The 18,563-nt window shown below is 36.3% G+C and overlaps 1 protein-coding gene across 12 annotated transcripts in view; it reads left to right on the forward strand.

Annotated features, from left to right (window-relative positions):
* The first annotated feature begins 7,210 nt into the window (after positions 1-7,210).
* PHF14 (PHD finger protein 14) overlaps positions 7,211-18,563 on the forward strand; it is a 201,320-nt gene continuing 189,967 nt past the window's right edge. For 6 of the 12 annotated variants that reach the window (XM_022587088.3, XM_089917664.1, XM_022587108.2 and 3 more), the window contains exons 1-3: positions 7,213-7,731; positions 8,223-8,333; positions 15,958-16,736. In XM_022587088.3, the coding sequence (XP_022442796.1) occupies position 7,731; positions 8,223-8,333; positions 15,958-16,736 (891 nt within the window). In that variant the 5' untranslated portion in view covers positions 7,213-7,730. Of the gene's footprint in view, positions 7,732-8,222; positions 8,334-15,957; positions 16,737-18,563 lie in introns of all 12 variants that reach the window. The other 6 variants (XR_002646530.2, XR_016394355.1, XM_022587082.2 and 3 more) reach the window with 2 other exon arrangements.

Raw genomic sequence — 18,563 nt, forward strand, 5'->3', positions numbered from 1 at the left:
AAAGGTTTTTTAAAATTTAAAACCTCTCATGTCGGTAGTTTTACTTAAATGTTTATTGATTCTTGGTTGCCTATATGTTTGTATACAGAATGTGGTTTTGGTAGACAGAATTTATGTATGTTGCCTAAATAAGAAGTCCCGTTCATCTGGCAGGTAATGAATGCAAGTTCTGTTTGTAGATGTCCTTGCTCTGATGGTTGTTGTGTGTGGGAAAAAGATCAGTGATGTAGGGAGGGAGCATGTGAGTAGGTTCTACTTTGTGGTTTATGAGTAGTTTTATATGCTGGATCTTCCTATTCCTTATGGCAGTTCATGACACTGGGTTCATTATCCTTCTTTCTCCTATAAACCTGGTGCCCACTCTGGTAATTTCTGTAATCAGACTTCTCACTTAATAAAACTGAACTTCAAATTATATACTGGGGAGAAACACTATTTTCAGCTCCTCTGAAAATGGATTGCTATGTGGCTTTTTTTCCTTCTTATGAATCACCCAGCCTATTATCGAAGTCTTAGCTCTTCTCACAGCCCTCATTATCTCTCATCTGAGTGTTATGCAGAGACTTTACTGGAAAAAAAACTCATTTCAGTAACTCATCTATTTCACCTGGATGATATTATTCACTTTTTAATCAGGTGGGTTTCGTTGGCAATCTGAGCCTACCTCCATAACTGTCAACATTATTTTCTAGCCCTCAAAAGTTTGCTTGTGACACTCTTCTAAGATTTATAGCAGTATTATGCTTTTATGGCTTTATTTCTATTTTTGTATCTCTTCTGTGATTTCAGCGAAATTTGGGGAGGGTAGAAAGGTAGCTGACATGTTCAGTTACCCTTTGTGAGCCAGACCTATTATCCTTAGGTTTATAACAAACTGATTTCTACTTTTCTGGCGGCTTAAAAAACTAATCAGGATCTACAGCTTCTCACTCAAACCAGATAATACAATTCAATTTTTTTTCATTTCTCTTGCTTTACTTCCACCAAGCACCCCATCTCTTTATCTCCAAATATCCTGGATTTGATTATAATCATTTTGAATTACGACTCTTCTATTTTACTTACTCTTGCTTATTAATTGTATTAAAACCCACACTTTTATTATCAATAATTATTCACATTTAATTGTAACTTTTATTTTCCTTTCCTTTTTACATCATGTTTTGCATTGCATGCCCTCCTATTTCTTGGATTTTTTTCCTCCATTTTCCTGGAGTAATTATGGAGATAAGTTACTTTGTCATTTACTTCTCAAAAATTTTATTTAATGAGAAAGGCTATTATTATCGTCTCCAGATTCTAAATGAAGAATCAGAGGCTCAAAGAATTCAAGTTGACTTTCTAAAGAAATTTCTAAACAGAAATTTGTTTCTTTCTAAACAGAAATTCAGTGGCAAAGCTCTGACTCAAATTCAGTTCTCCAGACTGTTTGTTTGTTGTTTCTTATGTATGTTTTTCCTATAGCAAGTGTCTACAACAACAGTTTGCTGCTTATGTCACTACCTTTTGTAGGAGTAGCTTGAAGGGCCATTTCTAAATATAAATCTCCTTTTTATAATTATTCTTGATGATGCTTGTACAATCACATTAGGCTTGCTTCGTTGAACAGAATTGCGAATATTAAGAGTATTCTTTGGCAAAAGACCGTGGTTGCAGCTGTTAGGAAGTAATTATTCTTATAATATGTGTAGTAATGCATGAATACCTCAAATTTTAATGCAGAACAAAAAAAGAAACATGATGGATTATATAATAAAAATATTTTAAGAAGATAGCCGATTATTACAAGATTCAGAATTTTCTAAGAATGCACAAATTTATCATGTGTGCTTTCAAGATGTACAAAAAATTTATAGGAGATGATATAATAGCAGTTAATAAACAATAAAAATTCTTTATCTGACATAAAAATAATATTAAGTAATGCAATGTCTCTTATGAATATAGATGCAAAAATAGTCAACAAAATACTAGCAAAACTGAAACCAGTAACATATTCGCCATGAGTAAGAGGAATTTAAACAAGTAATGCAAGGTTGGTTCAACATATGAAAATCAGTCACTGTATTATTGTACCGTATTGAAAAACAAAGTGCAAAAACGCATGACCATCTCAATAGACACAGAAAGAGAGTTTAATAAAACTCAAAACTCTTTCATATAAAAACAACCAACAACCTAGAAACAGAAAAGAAATTTCTCCACCTGATAAAGGGCACGTGTGAAAACCCACAGCTAAATATGATTAAACAGTGAAAGACTGAAAGCTTTCCAGAGAGAGAATTCAAGATGGCAGCATAGAAAGATACCGAACTCACCTCCTCCCACGGACACAACAAATCTAGAACTACATATGGACTAATTTCCTCTTAAAGGGACCTAAAAACTGGATGAACAGAACCTACACAAGAAAGGGTAAAAGGACAGCATTAAGATGCGTAGGAGAGGCAAAAATACGATCTCACCAAGGGAAAAAAAGTTACACCTGAGCCGTGGTGATCCACAATCAGGAGGGATTATAAAGTTACAAATCTTTTCCCTGAGGAGCAAGGGATTTGAGCTCCACATCAGGCATCCCAACCTTTAGATCCTGCACAGGAGAGATGAGCCCTCAAACACCTAGCTTTGAAAACCAACGGGGGGTGGGGAGAACACATCCAGGAAAACTATAAAACTTTATAGTTTTATGGCTTTATGGAGGGAATGGAAAACCTGATCTTAGAGGTCCCATGTGTAGACTCAATTGACCCAAAAACTAGCACAAAAACACCAGATTAAAAAGTGCATGGACCATAGATAAAGGGGATACATTTAGTAATATTGGAGTATCTACCAGAGAAGGAGGAACCAGTTGGGACATTCCCCAGGGACTGAGACACTGGCGGGAGCCATTTTTTGCAATCTCGCCAGCACTGGCAGGCACCATTTTGAAACTACTCTCCCTTTAACTGTCAGCACCAGGGGTCAAACCCCACTGAGAGCCTTGCCCAGCCCTGTTCCTTGGCTCGGCGGTAGCTTTGCCCACCAGCACTCTGCGGCAGTCATGGCATCACCACAACAGGACGGCACAAGCAGCCCACATAGGAGACACCCCTAGAGCACCTGGCTCTGTTGGCCGGGAGGGATTGTGCTTCTGAGCTCAACAGGGTGTCTCTTACATAAGGCCACTCTCTTAAGACTGAAAAAGGTAGCTGATTTACCTAACACATAGAAACGAACGCAGAGAATTAGACAAAATGAGACAGAGGAATATGTTCCAATTGAAAGAACAAGACAAACCTTCAGAAAGTGAACTCAACAAAATTGAGATAAGCAATCCACCTGATAAAGAGTTCAAAGTAATGGGCATATAAATGCTTACCAAGCTCATAAGAAGAATGGATGAACACAGCAAGAACTTCAACAAGGAGATGATGGAAAATATAAGAAAGTACCAAACGGAAGTTATAATTGAACTGAAAAATACACTAGAGGGGTTCAATGGCAGACTGAATGAGGTAGAGGAGTGAATCAGTGAACTGGAGACAAAGTAATGGACTCACCCAGACAAAGCAGCAAAATGAGAAAAGAATTTTGAAAAGTGAAGATATCTTAAGAAGCCTTTGGGACAACATCAAGCAAAACAACATTCCCACTATAGGGGTCCCAGAAGTAAGAGAGAGAGAGAAAGGGTCAGTACGGCAATTCCTCAAAAAATTAAAAATAGAACTATCATATGACCCAGCTATTCCATTTCTGTGTATTTATTCAAAGAACATGAAAATACTGATTGACAGAAGATATATGTACCCCTATATTCATTGCAGCATTATTTATAATAGCCAAGATTGGAAGTAACCTAAGTGTCCATTGATTGATAAATGGATAAAGAAATTGTGGTATACAATTGTCCCTTGAACAACACGGGTTTGAACCGTACAGGTTTACTTGTACTCAGATTTTTTTCAATAAATATAGTACCTATATTTTCTTTTTAGAGATCTTTAAGTGTGGGGAAAAGTCAATTAGAGATCACAATATGTGGAATCAAAGGTCTAAAGTTTAAGTCCTGATTCTATCCGAACTGTTTCTGCTTCCTGCCCTTGGGTGAGTTATTTATCCACTTCTTTGTTTTTGAGGTAGAGATAGCAGTACTCATATTTTGATTGCAAGGGGGGGGGCGGTCACTGCCCCTAACCTCTGAGTTGCTCAGGGGTCAACTATACAAACACACACACACACACATACACATATATGTATACACACATACACACACACACAAAGGAATACTACTCAGCCATTAAAAAAATGAAATCCTGCCATTTGTGACAACACAGATGGACTTTGTGGGTATTATACTAAGTGAAATGAGCCAGAGAAAGACAAATACTATATAATTTCACTAATATGTGGAATCTAAAAAACAAAACAAATGAACAAACAAAATAAAACAAAAACAAACTCATGTATACAGAGAACAGATTAGTTGTTACCAGAGGGGAAGAGGTTGGGGAGTGGGTGAAATGGGTGAAGGGGGTCAACTGTATGGTGATGGATGGTAACTAAGCTTGTGGTGGCGATTACTTTGAAGTGTATACTGATGTCAAATTATAATGCTGTACACCTATAACATATTCTTATATATGTAAGTTTTCTCAAAAACCTGTAAACTTTCCTCCTAAGATCAGAACAAAACAAGGAAGTCAACTCTCCCTACTTTTGTTCAATAGCATACTGGATGTTCTAGCAAGGGGAGTTAGGCAAGAAAAAAAAAAGGGAACTAGAAAAGGGGGGAAAAATTTAATGCCATCTCCTGGAAGTTGCACGTACCTCTTCTGCTAACATTGCATTAGCCAGAACATAATTACATAACTGCACATAACTTCAAGTTATGAAATGAAGTCTTTATTCTTGGAAAGCTTGTGCCTATTTAAAATTTAGGGCTTTCATTTTGGAAGAAGAAAGGGATAAAAGGTACTGGGAGACAACTGTCAGTCTCTTCCGTATTTATTAAATGCACATCAAAAAAGCAATTAGCTATTTTAAAATCCTTTCTTTCTTTTTTCTTTCTTTCCTCCCTTCCTTCTTTCCTTCCCTCCCTTCCTTCTTTCCTTCCCTTTACTCTCCCCTTCCCCTTCCCTCCCCCCTCCCTTCGTTCATTCCTTTATTTTTTTTCTTTTTAACACATGGATTGCAAAGTTTAAAAAGGTTGTCAATCTAAATGCAATATAGCCCCCTGAATTGGATCTTGGAACAGAAAAAGGACGTTAGTGGAAAAACTAGTGAAATTCAAGTTTTACTTAATAATATTGTACTAATATTAATAAATAAAAACTAATAGTTTTGTAAATGTTCCAGGGTTATGCAAGATGTTGACATTAGTGGAAGCTGGGCAAAGAATATACAGGAACTCAGTATTATCTTTGTGTACTTCAATAAATCTAAAATTACTTCAAAAGTTAAAAGAATGATTGCTAATAGTCAATGATGAGGAGTTTGGAAAATTGGAGAGAATTCTCATGAACTCTTGGTGGTAATATATGTTAATACAGCCTGTTTTTAGAGAACAATTAAGCAGTGTTAATAAAATTAAATGGTTTACTTATTTTCATTGAGAAAATCTACTTCTAAGATTTTCTCTTATAGAAACTTGAATGCCAGCTTTAGAAATCTCTTTTCCCTTTTAAAATAATTCAGAATAATTCCTCCCAATGAATGTAGGAGGTTGTCAGAGAGAGGAATGTTTGGTTTCATAATTTCAGGGATTAAATAATCCATAGTATGGTTAATGTTTGAAGTTAATGTTTGAAGTTCCTGGAGTGGAGTTGTTTAAATATTTAAGTCGCTAGGCTTTTGACTGGAGAAATAACAGATCTGAAAGGCAGTGGGGAACATTAAGGACCAGATGCCACATTTGGATGTTGAGAAAATGAGTGGCTTCCATCTGAGGGGGCTGCAGGGTAACTTTCCACTTTATACAAGGAGGTACAAGAACGATCATTGAAAGGGAAAAGGATTTACTAAGGTTTTAAAATTTTGGAATGGAAGTTTCCTCAGCGTGATAGAAAGATTTGAGCGGGTACATAGCAGTGGTAGTTTGGGTCAGGGAACTAAAGTTTCAGAGATTGGAGGGTCAGAGAGACTGCATTTTTAGCAGTGATTAGGAACACAGAAATATGAGGTTGCAGTAACTACTATTGTGGTGGAATATCCTGAGGCATTAGAGGTAGTCCAGCTTTCAGGGAATCTGACTAATCATACTCTCTTCGTCCTGGTCATTTGCACATGTCCTTTCTTTGGTCTGGAACCTCTGTCTCTTTTTCTCCCTTCTCCAGCTGGTTCAGACACTATGTCTGGATCTAAATATAACTTTCTCCAGGAAGACTTAGCATGTGTAGTTTTTCTCTGGCAGTCCTTTTCACAATAGATAGCAATTGCTCACTGACTTCTTTGTATCCTCAACTGTACCTTAAGCTCTGGCAGGGAAAAGATAACAACCTTCTTGCTGAAGGTTCAGCCTGTATGTAATCATCCCATGACTTGTACTATAAAGGTATTTACTAATTTTTCAGATTTAATGTTATAAAATTTAATTCCAGTTTACAAAAGAATTCAACACGTTTTCTTTAAAGAATAAGCGCCATTACTGCAATGTATGATTTGATTCCTATATATTTCATTTACAGTCCTTCGTGACACAGTATTTCCCCATGTTACAAACATTACCACTCAGTGTATATCTGGGGAATAAATGAATCAATTGAATCGGCTTCATTCAAATCTTCCTCTATCCTTGATATATAAACATTTAGAAAGTATTAATACTGCTCAGATTCTAACATTTTAATATTGTTTTTAAAAATAATTAACCTGTATGTGAATAAACGTGGCGTTTGAAACTGTTGAAGGCCTGACATCCGATTGTACATACTCTCCTTATATTTTTACGGATTTAAAAATTCTCGTTATAAAATAAATTATCTAAATGTATGCAAGGCACTATTCCACATTCATGGGGCCACACATCCTGCTCCGTCTTGTCACACACAAAAATTGGCCTTCCACGGATTTGGACTGAGGGCCGGGCCTCAGGGACTTAATTGGCCGAGAGTCTAGAACTCTCTACTCCCCCCTCGCACTGCTCCGCTCCTCTTGGCTCCCTCTCGGCTTCCGTTCGGTTCCTTCCGGCTCCGTTCGGCTCCTCCTCCCTGAGGGAGAGCGGAGGCGAGGCCGGCGCAGGCGCCCTCGGCCCCTGCTGCTCTTAGGGCCGCTCTCTGTCTGGTGTTTTCACTTCCTTCTCTTCAGAGCTGTATCCGGGTCGTTGTTTTCCCTATTGTTTTAGGCAACCGGCCTCGGATTGTGTAAATTCTGAGTCTTTTGTTGCTTTTGTTGCAGGCCAATAAAGTTTTTCTTTCGTTTATTTTTTTTCTAAGAGTTTTAACAGGGGAAGTTAACTCCCCAGGGCTGCCGGGTTAGCCGCGCTGCCTGGGCCGGAGGGCGCCTTTGGCCGGGGAAGCGCCAAAGGAAGGCGCGCTAGCGGCCGGGGTCGGTTCTGCGAGGACCAGGGGCCGGGGGGCGGGAGGGGAACCGCGGGGCTGCACCTGGGGCGCCCCGGTCTGGTCCGCGGCGCCGCCTATTTTTAATAGCATCTTTTGGACTCGTTTCCTTGGTCTCAGTCCTCGACCTCGGCGCTGCCTGGGCTCTCGCAGCCTCTCCCTAGGTCTACTCCAAACGACCACCTCGGATTCCTTAGTAAGTGTGTCGGAGGCGTCCGCGGGGCGAGAGGTCCATTTCAGCCCTTCGAGAAGTCAGGGCCGGCTGGAGCAGGGCGGGGGTGGGAGTGTCCTGCGGGAAGCTGGACCCTTCGTGGACGCTCCCCCTCCACGGTCCGTGGGAATGAACATAGCTTCTCATATTCCCTGGGCTTTGCAATTTCTATTGACTGTTACGATGTCTAAGTGAGGGATTACAAGCGAGTTTCAGAAGCAAGATGTTCAAGAGGGCCAGTTTCGATTTTGGTCGGCTTGGGTTCGTCTTTGCTGCACCTCGGGGCTGGAGCTGCCCGGCCCTCTCCAGCCAGTGTTCCCACCCCAACCCCCCCGCCACACCTTTTGCTGAGAACTGAATTAAGACAGAGATTTGCACCACCTGCACGAGGTCATCTGTACCTTCCCTCAGTACCACAGCTCTCCCCCGTGCTTGGCGTGATTATGAATGACGATGTAATGTTTTTCTCTTAACAGTGGATCGCAGCTCCAAGAGGCGGCAGGTGAAGCCTTTGGCAGCTTCTCTGCTAGAAGCTCTCGATTATGATAGTTCAGATGACAGTGATTTTAAAGTTGGAGATGCTTCAGGTAAATGTTTCCTTCTCGCTTCCCTTTTCCCAGCTTTCTGCAGTTGAGCTGATTTTCAGACTTTTCTTAAAAAGAATCTGTTTAATTAAAATGCCAATATAAAGTTAAAGCACATAAACTTTATTTTGTCTGTTTATTTCCCACCTTTCCCTAAGATCGTATCACTAGATACTGTCACTGCTTCTGATTTTTTTGATATTTACTTAGATAATTATCAGAGAAGGCCTTATTCCAAAGATGCAGTAAATACTGTAAATCAACTATACCTTATTAAAAAACAAACAAAAAGATACAAAGATGCAAAAGTGTTTTCTCTGTTCTTTACTTTAAAATATATTCATGCTTATTTTATGGACAGAGGGGAAAAAAATCTAGAGATATCCTGAAGTAGAGTGACATCCTGAGAATAACATGAGCCATGAACAGCCCAGGAACAGAGTTCTTCTCTTTTCAGATCACTTGGCATCCTCTTGAGGGGAGTTTTGCTTTTTGTCTGTTAGCTCCTTTACCAGAATAGAATTGACCAAAAAAAGTTGTACTTTGGTAGGTGCTGGATCTTGTGGATTGGGCCTTTTAAAAATATGAGGTACAAAGTATGCGTGCTTGCTTGTTACATTTTGTGATTTTAAGAACAATAAACTTCTTTAAATAGTCGTATATTCACATGGTACAAAATTGAAAAACACAAAAGTGTGGTTTTCCTTTTATCTTCTGTTCATTGTAACTCACACACATGGACACATATATACATATAAAGTTTTCATTGCAGGACTCTGAGAAATACAAATTATGTTTAAATATTTTATGTGAAAAATACAAATACATGAACAATAAAAATTACTTAATTCTGTCCCTTTTGACAGAAATTTAAATAAAGTGAGAAATTAGAGCCCTTTCAGTCTTATCTTTTTAACAGTTTTAAAATATGCTACCAGAGAATTTTTGATGCTTAGTCATATCTCTCTCCTTTCCTCTGGTTTTTCTTTTTCTTTTCTTTCTTCCTTTTTTTTTTTTTTTTCCTGTTCGGTATGGTAGGAAGGGATGAAATTTGGTTGTGTTTTGTTACTATTTTACTTTTAATGGCATCAGCAAGCAGAATTTGCATTGTGATTTACCAAGAACTTTTTGTTTCCACAATCTCATTTAATTTTTACAGTAACTCTGTGTAGGAGATATTATTTGCCAGATAACAGGGGCACTGAGTTTAAGGAATTTGCATGAGGCCACTTAGGCCTAAATGGATCTAATCCAATTCTTTTGACTCCCAACATTTAGAATCTTTTTATTGCTTAGATCCTAAAGTAGATAGGTGTAATCTTAAATTGAAACTACTTACTTACTGTATCAAGGTGACTAATTGAGGTTACTTCCAGCAATCAAAAGTTAAGTTTATCTTGATCAATTTTTTTAAACCTTTACTTCTCAGCTCTTTCATCTCCCATTTTGTTTACTGTTGTTTGGTACTTCCAAAGAAGAGAAAGAAAGGGAAGGTAAAGGAAGTAAAATTCAAACCTATTTTAGTGCTCTTGGTGAAAACCTTTGCAGAAAAGAATATTCTTGGCTAGAATGTAGCTTTGGTTTGTCATGGTTGAGATTGTAAACTGACAAAAATAGTTAGGTCTCAGAAGTTATGACTTAATTTGAATACCATTAGGGAAAAAGTCCAAAGCTTAATTTCTTTAAGTATTCCATAATTATTTTTATGAAAATAAATCCTGACTTTGTATGTAATTTTTCTCTTTGTTTATTGACATGTATCACTTCCCTTTACAAGGGTTAAAACAATCTAATGATACAAATTACTTTCTCAAAATAATTTTTGGTATCAAGCAAATTAGAAACTCCTGACCTTGTTAAAGCTTAATCATGGTTGATGGGAATTATCTGTTACTTGTGACAGTGGTAGAATGAGTTTTGTTAGGTTGATAATTTTTTTTTGACTCTCCTAAAAGCACTCAAAAATGTATACTTTCTGTTACCTAGTCTGCTATACTTGTAATTTACTTCCTGGGCCCCAAAGGTCACAAATTTATTTGTGTAGTTCTTGATATGTTATCATAACTGAGAGTTTAGAAGAGAATGATTTTGTTTGAAATAGGTATTAGTAGAAATTGAGTTGTATTTTACACTCTTGGTTAAGGTGCATTGTTGTCTCCCATAGCTGAGATGTTGGCTTACTCTAGATTACCAGTGTTTCCTGTTTGAATCCTTTCTCGTCTCTGTGTAAGACAGTTGGACTCTTACAGGAAATAAGACATTAGACTTATCACTGTTTTCCAAACATGCTGAAGTTGTGGGATCCCAACCCTATTTAGTAATAGGTGATTAAACTGGAGGTGGAGAAATAATAGCTAAATAATCATCTTTAATGATAGCTAATAATAATCTTTCTGATCATAGCTTTTTTCAGAACAATCTGCAGACATGACTAACTCAATGAACTACTGACTTCCTTCAAACTTAATGTTAAAATGGTTAGATTAATGGCCCTCAAGTTTTAACTGATCCTGTGCATCAGTTTATTCTGATTTTCATTTTGAATTCTGAAATTCTGACGACAAAACTTCATATTTCTGTTTGGCTTTAAGAATAAATATAGAGGGACTTCCCTGGTGGTCCAGTGGTTAAGACTCTGAGCTTCCGGTGCAGGGGGTGTGGGTTCCATCCCTGGTTGGGGAACTAAGATCCTACATGCCACAGAGTGCAGTCAAAAAGTAAATAAATAAATAAGCAAGAATAAATATAGACATTTCTGAAAAGTTATCACCCTTGCTGATAGACATTATTTTTGTGCTTCTCAGATGATAACATAGAGAAAGATAAATATTATTCAAAAATGACCTGCCAATAAGATTGGCAGGTGATTATAAAGAGTTAATAATTATCAGGTTCTACCTTTAGAAAATTGTGAACTGAAAATAGATCATCTTTTATTTTATCTTTAATGTGAAAGTAGGGCTAAATTTCTCATTTTTGATTGAGGACAGTCAATAAATACATTTTCAAATTAGTCCTAAAACAGTGTGTAAGTGTATTAGAGTTATGGTGGTAACCACCAGAAGAACTGTATGTAGAAAAGTGAGCTGGTACCATATGAAATTATCAGCTTTATAGGTCTAAGACAGTTGATTATTGGCAGTTTCATGGTTTGGCCTAGTTAAAGTGGTTATATTTGAGACTTGGACTTAAGATTGGGTATAGGATAGGAGACATTTAAGATAGGATTGATTACATTTAGTAATCTACATAATGAATGATTATAAAATAAGTGCATATATTACTTTTATTAAACAAGACAAAATAGCAGTGCTGTGTCTTCCCAACCCCCTAGCCAAAGTAAGATGGCTAATTTTAGATCTTGAGCCATAGTTTAGTTGGTCCAAATTGCCAGAAAACAATTTAACTGGAAGAGTCAGGTTGAGAGTTTGCCTTGGTAGTATTTTGTGCTTAACTTCCTTTGGCTAAGTGGGTCAAGATATGTTCATTGACCAACTGTAGCTTTGTTTAAAAGCACTTTGCTGGATGTTATGGTGAATTCACAAAGAAATAATGATAATATTAGAATAATTAAATAAAATAGCAGATAGATGTTATAAGGCATGATCAATCACTTGTGTAGTTCAAGTCTTTCAAAGGAGATGGGACTACTTGAGACTGGATTTACAATGATTCTTTGAGGAGATGAGACTTGAACTAGGAACTGAAAGAGAAGCAACCTAGGTAGGGGAAACATTAGGTGTTAAAAATGTGGAGGATGGAAAATATCGTTTATACATGGAGATCAGGTTTCGAGTAAAAGCGTAGTAGAAGAGATGAGCCTGGGGAAGTAGAATGAGGTCAAATTGAGGTCTTACATGCTAGACCAGTGTTTCTCAATCTCAGCAATATTGGCATTTTGAGTTGGTTAAATCTTTGTTGTGAAGGCTTGTCTTTTGTATTGGAGGATGTTTAGCAGCATCCCTGTCTTCTACCTACTCAATGCTATAGCACTTACTGTACCTAACCCCTACCCTTACCCTGCCCTTTTGTGGCAACCACTGTCTCTAGACATTGCCAGATGTTTTCTGTGGGAAAAATTGTACCCACTTGAGAACCACTGGTCTAGATCTCTAAGAAGATGTAAAATGACACAGCTGGAACTGGAGGCAGAAGTAGAAGATGAGTTGTGTTCACTGATTGGCTTTTTAGAAAGAGATATACTAGATGAGTTAAAAATGTTTCCAAGATGATAACTGAATAGTAGACTGGTGATCTGTCTGTTATCTGTTATATATATTTATAATCCTAAATACTGTTGCACCAGATCAATAAACAGAATAGTTAAATAATTAAGGTTGATGAACAAAGATGATTTTTTATATTGCAAAGTTAACATAAAACTCTGAATTAAATCATATTGATTTTATTATTTAATATTTATCATGGGGGAAACTTAAGCATTGAATATTGTGAAGGGATTCTTGAAGGTTGGTTTCTAATCTCTGTAACTGTAAAACATTTAACTGTCTGTTAGCTGAAATAGCTATTGCTTAGAGAGGTTTTGATATATTGTGTTTTTTTGTTTTTATTTTTTTCTTTTGCGGTATGCGGGCCTCTCACTGTTGTGGCCTCGGCAGGCGGACTCTCAACCACTGCGCCATCAGGGAAGCCCTGATATATTGTGTTTGAGAAAGGTTACCTTTTATTTAACTGAATAGGAGGTAGGGATTTCCATTTTAAAGATTTTTCTTCTAATGTAAACATTTTTATTGTAGACTTAGAATTAACTCTGTTCTTATGCCTAAAATAGCTGTATTTGAAATATCTGGTTTATTTCTCTAGTCTGTTATTACTTTTTTCTTTTATTTAAGGTTGTAAGAGTGATGGATTTGAAACGTTGTTTGAATTGGTAGGAATGGGAACTTTTTCATTACAGCCTACAAAAATAGAATTATAGACAGCCAGGGACAGTGATTTTCTCATTGTCATTATTACTAAGTAGTGCCATAACTAAATATTGTTTATCTGCATCCCTCAAGTGTGTATGTACCAAAAAGAACTTATGACTAATCAGTTGAAGAAGTTATTTTTCAGAAATCAAAGAAAGATAAAATTTGATATATTCCTGATCCCAGCAGTTGGAGTATGGATAATGTGATATATTTGGAGAATGAAGGGTTGGGTAAGCTACTAGGATTTAATTCGTGGAAAAATCTCACATTCTTCTAATAATGTTAACAAATATAAAGCATTTAAATCTTTTTAAAATTCTGCTTTGTATTTAGGCATGATAACAAAACAAAATCAGAATCAAAGAGTATCAATTTCCCTGTACTTTTAAAAATAATCGATTGGCATTGGCAACAACAACCAAAACAAAATTGCAGAAATTCTTGACATTCTGTAAAATTTACAAGTAATAGCAAAGTTGGATTGGTCTCAGTTTTGATCAGGAGCCCACGTTTGTGCCCCACTTGATCGTTCTTTTATATCTACTGTTATGTTTTTATTGGTGAAAACTATTAGGAGTACTTTTTAGTTACTTAAGAAAAAATTCTACAAGGTTAATCCAGAGGAAAAGTTCCTTTTCTCCATTTCCCAGGGCTGTTAATTATAGCATTGCTTGCTTTAGTCAGTGTGCACAAGGATCTATCTTTGCCTTAGAAGCGTTTGGTCAATTCTGCTTATTATTATATCCTTATCTAAAAATATCTAGGAACTATTATTTTTTACCAGGGGTATTTTTCTTGGTAGGTTGGATTTAATTGTTGTGAGTGGTATAAAAAAATCACTTCTTTTCCTAATGATTTGTAGAGCTGTTGCACTGAAAATAAGTCCCCTATTTGTAAGTGACATTGGGTCCACGCTCTTTTGGAAATTTAAGAAGCTCACAAATCCAAAGATGTTTCCTAAGTTTGGCATGAATTTATTTGATGGTAAAACCTGACTGGAACTGATAGGAGTTTATTTGTAGCATTTACTTATCATACTTGTAAATATTCATACTTTTCACTGCAGATGTAACGTATTTGATTACAGTACAGTACCATAGACCTCACTGGAGGTGTTAGTGTAATATATTGTGCATACACAATGCCACCTTTCTAAAATCTGAAAAAAATCTAAATTCTGTAACATGTGTGGCTCCAAAATTCAGATAAGGGATTGTTGGCCTACATGATATTGCTCTTGTGTCCTTTACAAGATTGTTCAGGATGAGAGTGTTTTGTCACAACAGTCCTGAATAAGATATAGGCACCTGTATGATAATCTTGAGATTGACAGTGATTTTATAGGTTCAATCAACATCCACTAAATGTTAGTCTTTATTTTTTATGTGATTTAACTTGCAGGATTTTTTTCATCAGCCATTTTTAAAGGATTTCTGAGATATTTTAGAAACCAGATACTAATTAGAGACAACTTTTTTTTACTTTGAACACCCAGGTAATTATAGAGGCTAACACTGGTTGAGTTAACAGAAATTAAAATGGTATGGAAACATGAATTTTTTTCACCATTTTATTATTACCCTTATCTTGGTTATAGGTGCAAAATATTCATCACCCTACAGATTTTACTATTGATGTTGGCTACAACTTGACTGTGACTGGTTTGTTTCCCACTTCCTCCTGCTCCCCTTCCACCAATAACCCTCTCCACAAATATTTTAGATTTTTATTTATTTGATTATGTGTAAAGAGGATTAGAATGTTACTGAGTAGTGTTGGTCTAAGAGGGCCTGAGCTGCCCTAGACAGGAATGGAAGGCACTTGCTAGAAAGCTTATGGTCCTGCATGAACTCTTTAAAGTCCTCAACCTATCTTTTTAGTGACTACTGTGCTTGCTCATTTCCGAGATGGATTAGGTTTTAAAAAAATGCATTAATCTCTTTCATTCTAGGGTCTGTAGTAGTTACTGCCTAGAATTTTTGGAAGTTTAGGTAACTCTTTTATTGATATGAACAGTATTCTAATAATCAGAAAAATTGATAACTTATCTTGCAACTTCCATTTTCTGTGCCATTGCTATTGTCTGTTTTTCACTTGTGTATTTGGTGATCCTAAAATTGATTGGTATATTAGGGATGTGGTACAAATTGACTATCATAAATATCTATGTTCATTTTTGCTGGGTAAAGAGTGAGATAAATGGAACAAAGTTTTTGGGTCATATTTTTCTTGTTCTGAATGTGACTCAATGCATGTAAGTCCATATAATTTATGAAAGAAAGATGTAAGAGAAGAACAATTTGGTATGTATTACATTATCATAAAGTTAAAATCAAGTGCTCAATTTAAAAAGAAGCACATTTACTTTTTGAAAAAAATTGCCTCTAGGGTACCAATTATAGCGTGAGATGTATGACACAAAATAGTGGTCCTCGTTTTAAAGCATATTTTAATTTAGAGTTACATATATTCATCTTCATTAGTGCTATATTGAACTAGAACCATTATTCCAGCTTCATTGATTTATTATTTAATCAGGTTGGGAACGTCTACCATTCTTTGACTTAAATTTGTTTATATTGTTTTGCAAGTTATTCACAAATTTTGGTGGTTTCATTTGTGTCAGCGTTGTGTGTGTGTGTGTGTATGTATATACATATGTGTGGTTTTTTTTTTTCTCATATTTTCAACAGATTCTGAAGGGAGTGGTAATGGAAGTGAAGATCCCTCAAAGGACAGTGGAGAAGGTTCCTGTAGTGATTCTGAAGAAAATATTTTAGAGGAAGAACTGAATGAAGATATTAAAGTAAAAGAAGAACAACTTAAAAATTCTGCAGAGGAAGAAATACTATCATCAGAAAAACAGTTAATTAAAGTGGAAAAGAAGGAGGAAGAAGAGAATGGAGAGAGACCTAGAAAGAAAAAGGAAAAAGAGAAGGAGAAAGAAAAAGATAAAGAGAAGGAGAGAGAGAAGGATAAAGAAAAAGCAACAACATCTGATAATGTGGCTGCTTCTGCTGCTTCCACCACACCAGCCACAAGTCCTCCTGCTGCTAATACATCTCCTTCAGTCCCCACGACAACAACTACAGAGGAGCAAGTCAGTGAGCCAAAAAAGTGGAACCTTCGTCGCAACCGACCACTTTTGGATTTTGTATCCATGGAAGAGCTGAATGACATGGATGACTATGATAGTGAAGATGACAATGATTGGCGACCCACTGTAGTAAAAAGAAAGGGAAGATCTGCATCTCAGAAGGAAGGAAGTGATGGAGACAATGAGGATGATGAAGATGAGGGAAGTGGGAGTGATGAGGATGAGAATGATGAAGGCAATGATGAAGATCATAGCAGCCCTGCCAGTGAAGGGGGTTGCAAGAAGAAGAAGAGTAAAGTTCTTAGCAGAAACAGTGCTGATGATGAGGAACTGACCAATGATAGCCTGACACTATCTCAGAGCAAGAGTAATGAGGTAGATCAACCCAATTTTTATGATATCTGTCTGTCTGGGGAAAAGGGAATTCTTCTCTAAACCATTCTACCCGTTATATTAAGTGGCTTCCTTGAAATCCTGTTATAGACAGCTGTGGTAGTGAGTGAGCACCCTAAATGTAACATTTATTCATTTGGTCAGCCCGCCTTTATTGAGTATCTCCTGTTTGTCACCGTCCTCAAGGAGCTCACAATCACCGTCCTCAAGGAGCTCAGTCTCTATTCTTAGAGAAATATTTCTATATCCATACCCTTGGGAAATAGTAGAGTTTTCCTTTCCCTTTTCTGTCCTCTCACTCCATTGTTCATAGGACTGCTGAATGGTGCTGAGTGGATTATGAAAACAAAGGTCACCTTTCTTTCAACTTAGTTACATCCATATCCGCATAAAAATTTAGACTTTTAGAATACTTTTGAGCAGGGCAACAAACAACTTAATGATGGTCTCAGGCTTTTAGAGATTCATTTTAAAGGTTAATTCCTTTTTCAGTTGTAGCACCCATCTGAATAGTCACCAGATCTTTGCTTTAGATGTATGGGAGTAAATACAAACTATATATTTACATATTTTTAGTGAATAAGTTCTCTCTACAAAGAAATGAAAACAAACAAACATTTCTTATCCTAAAACAAACATTACTATCATAAAACTACAGTAATGACTCAGTTCTTCCACTTGAAGTTCTACTACTGAAAGTTAGGTTTATCCATTGGGCCCAAGATGCAACATTCAAGACTCTTCAGTCAAACACATTTGTGTCTCTTTGTCTGTGTGTTTATGTATATGTTTTTCTTCAAAAGAAAGATTGAGTTGTCGTCTTACATGTAGATGTACCTGTTACATCACATGTAGAACTATAATAAGTCTGTCATGCCATTAATGTGTTTATAGTCTTAAAAATTCACTTCTTTAACAAGCACTTTTTTGTTTTTTCATATTATTGAAATAGGTTAAATTGGTAGAAAGATTTTCCTTCTATGCTTTATTCTTTTACATTTCTTCTGTTTACAAATTTTACATAGCAGTGATTTTCTATTTTAAGTTTCATTAAAAAATTTGGTGTTTTACCAAAATAATATGTAGCAGATTAAGAGGTGTTGTATGTCAGTAGAGAAGAAGCAGTTTATATTTTACATTATAAACATTGGTTAACTTCCAGGTTGCCCATTTTCTTAAGAAGAACATTGCCTGATTCCAGTGCTTACCTAATTCCTATCTTTAGGTAAAGGAAAATCGTCATTTGGAATATAGTATTCATAATGATGTAGCACAGACAGTTCCATATTTCCAATTTAAGGAAACAGAAGTATGGAAAATCTAATTGTTCATACTTGATTTAAACATGTATCCAGTTTATTTTATAGCACTTAATACTAACCTGTATCTACTGACTAAGTTTACCTTCTGCAGTATCACGTTCTTCATTTTTATTAGCCTGACATTCATAAAAGGAGGCTGGCTAGGATAGAGGCAGTATGGATTAGATTTATGCTAAGGTGTGGGGGAACACCTGCATATGTCTAGAAATTTGCCATGTAAAATGTATACAAATTATCCATTTGTTAATAATCTGTAATACATAACAAATTGCTTAAGAGATTGTAGACTCTTCTTTATGATGCATTTAAAGGCCACATGTGCTGTTTAGTTTTTTTCCTACTAAACAGAAGAGATTTTAGTAAATAATGGGACTTTATTTATTTAGGTTAATAGTCCGAAAGGAATGAGATTCCAGGGCATTTCTTGGATAAGTGCCTTGATACAGTTGTCAAGAAGATCCTTCTTATAGTAACTAAATTAATTCCT

This window comes from Delphinapterus leucas, chromosome 9 (assembly GCF_059928025.1).
Source record: "Delphinapterus leucas isolate spDelLeu-1000000601 "Yukka" chromosome 9, BTC_Dleu_Yukka2, whole genome shotgun sequence".
Taxonomy (NCBI): Eukaryota; Metazoa; Chordata; class Mammalia; order Artiodactyla; family Monodontidae; genus Delphinapterus; species Delphinapterus leucas.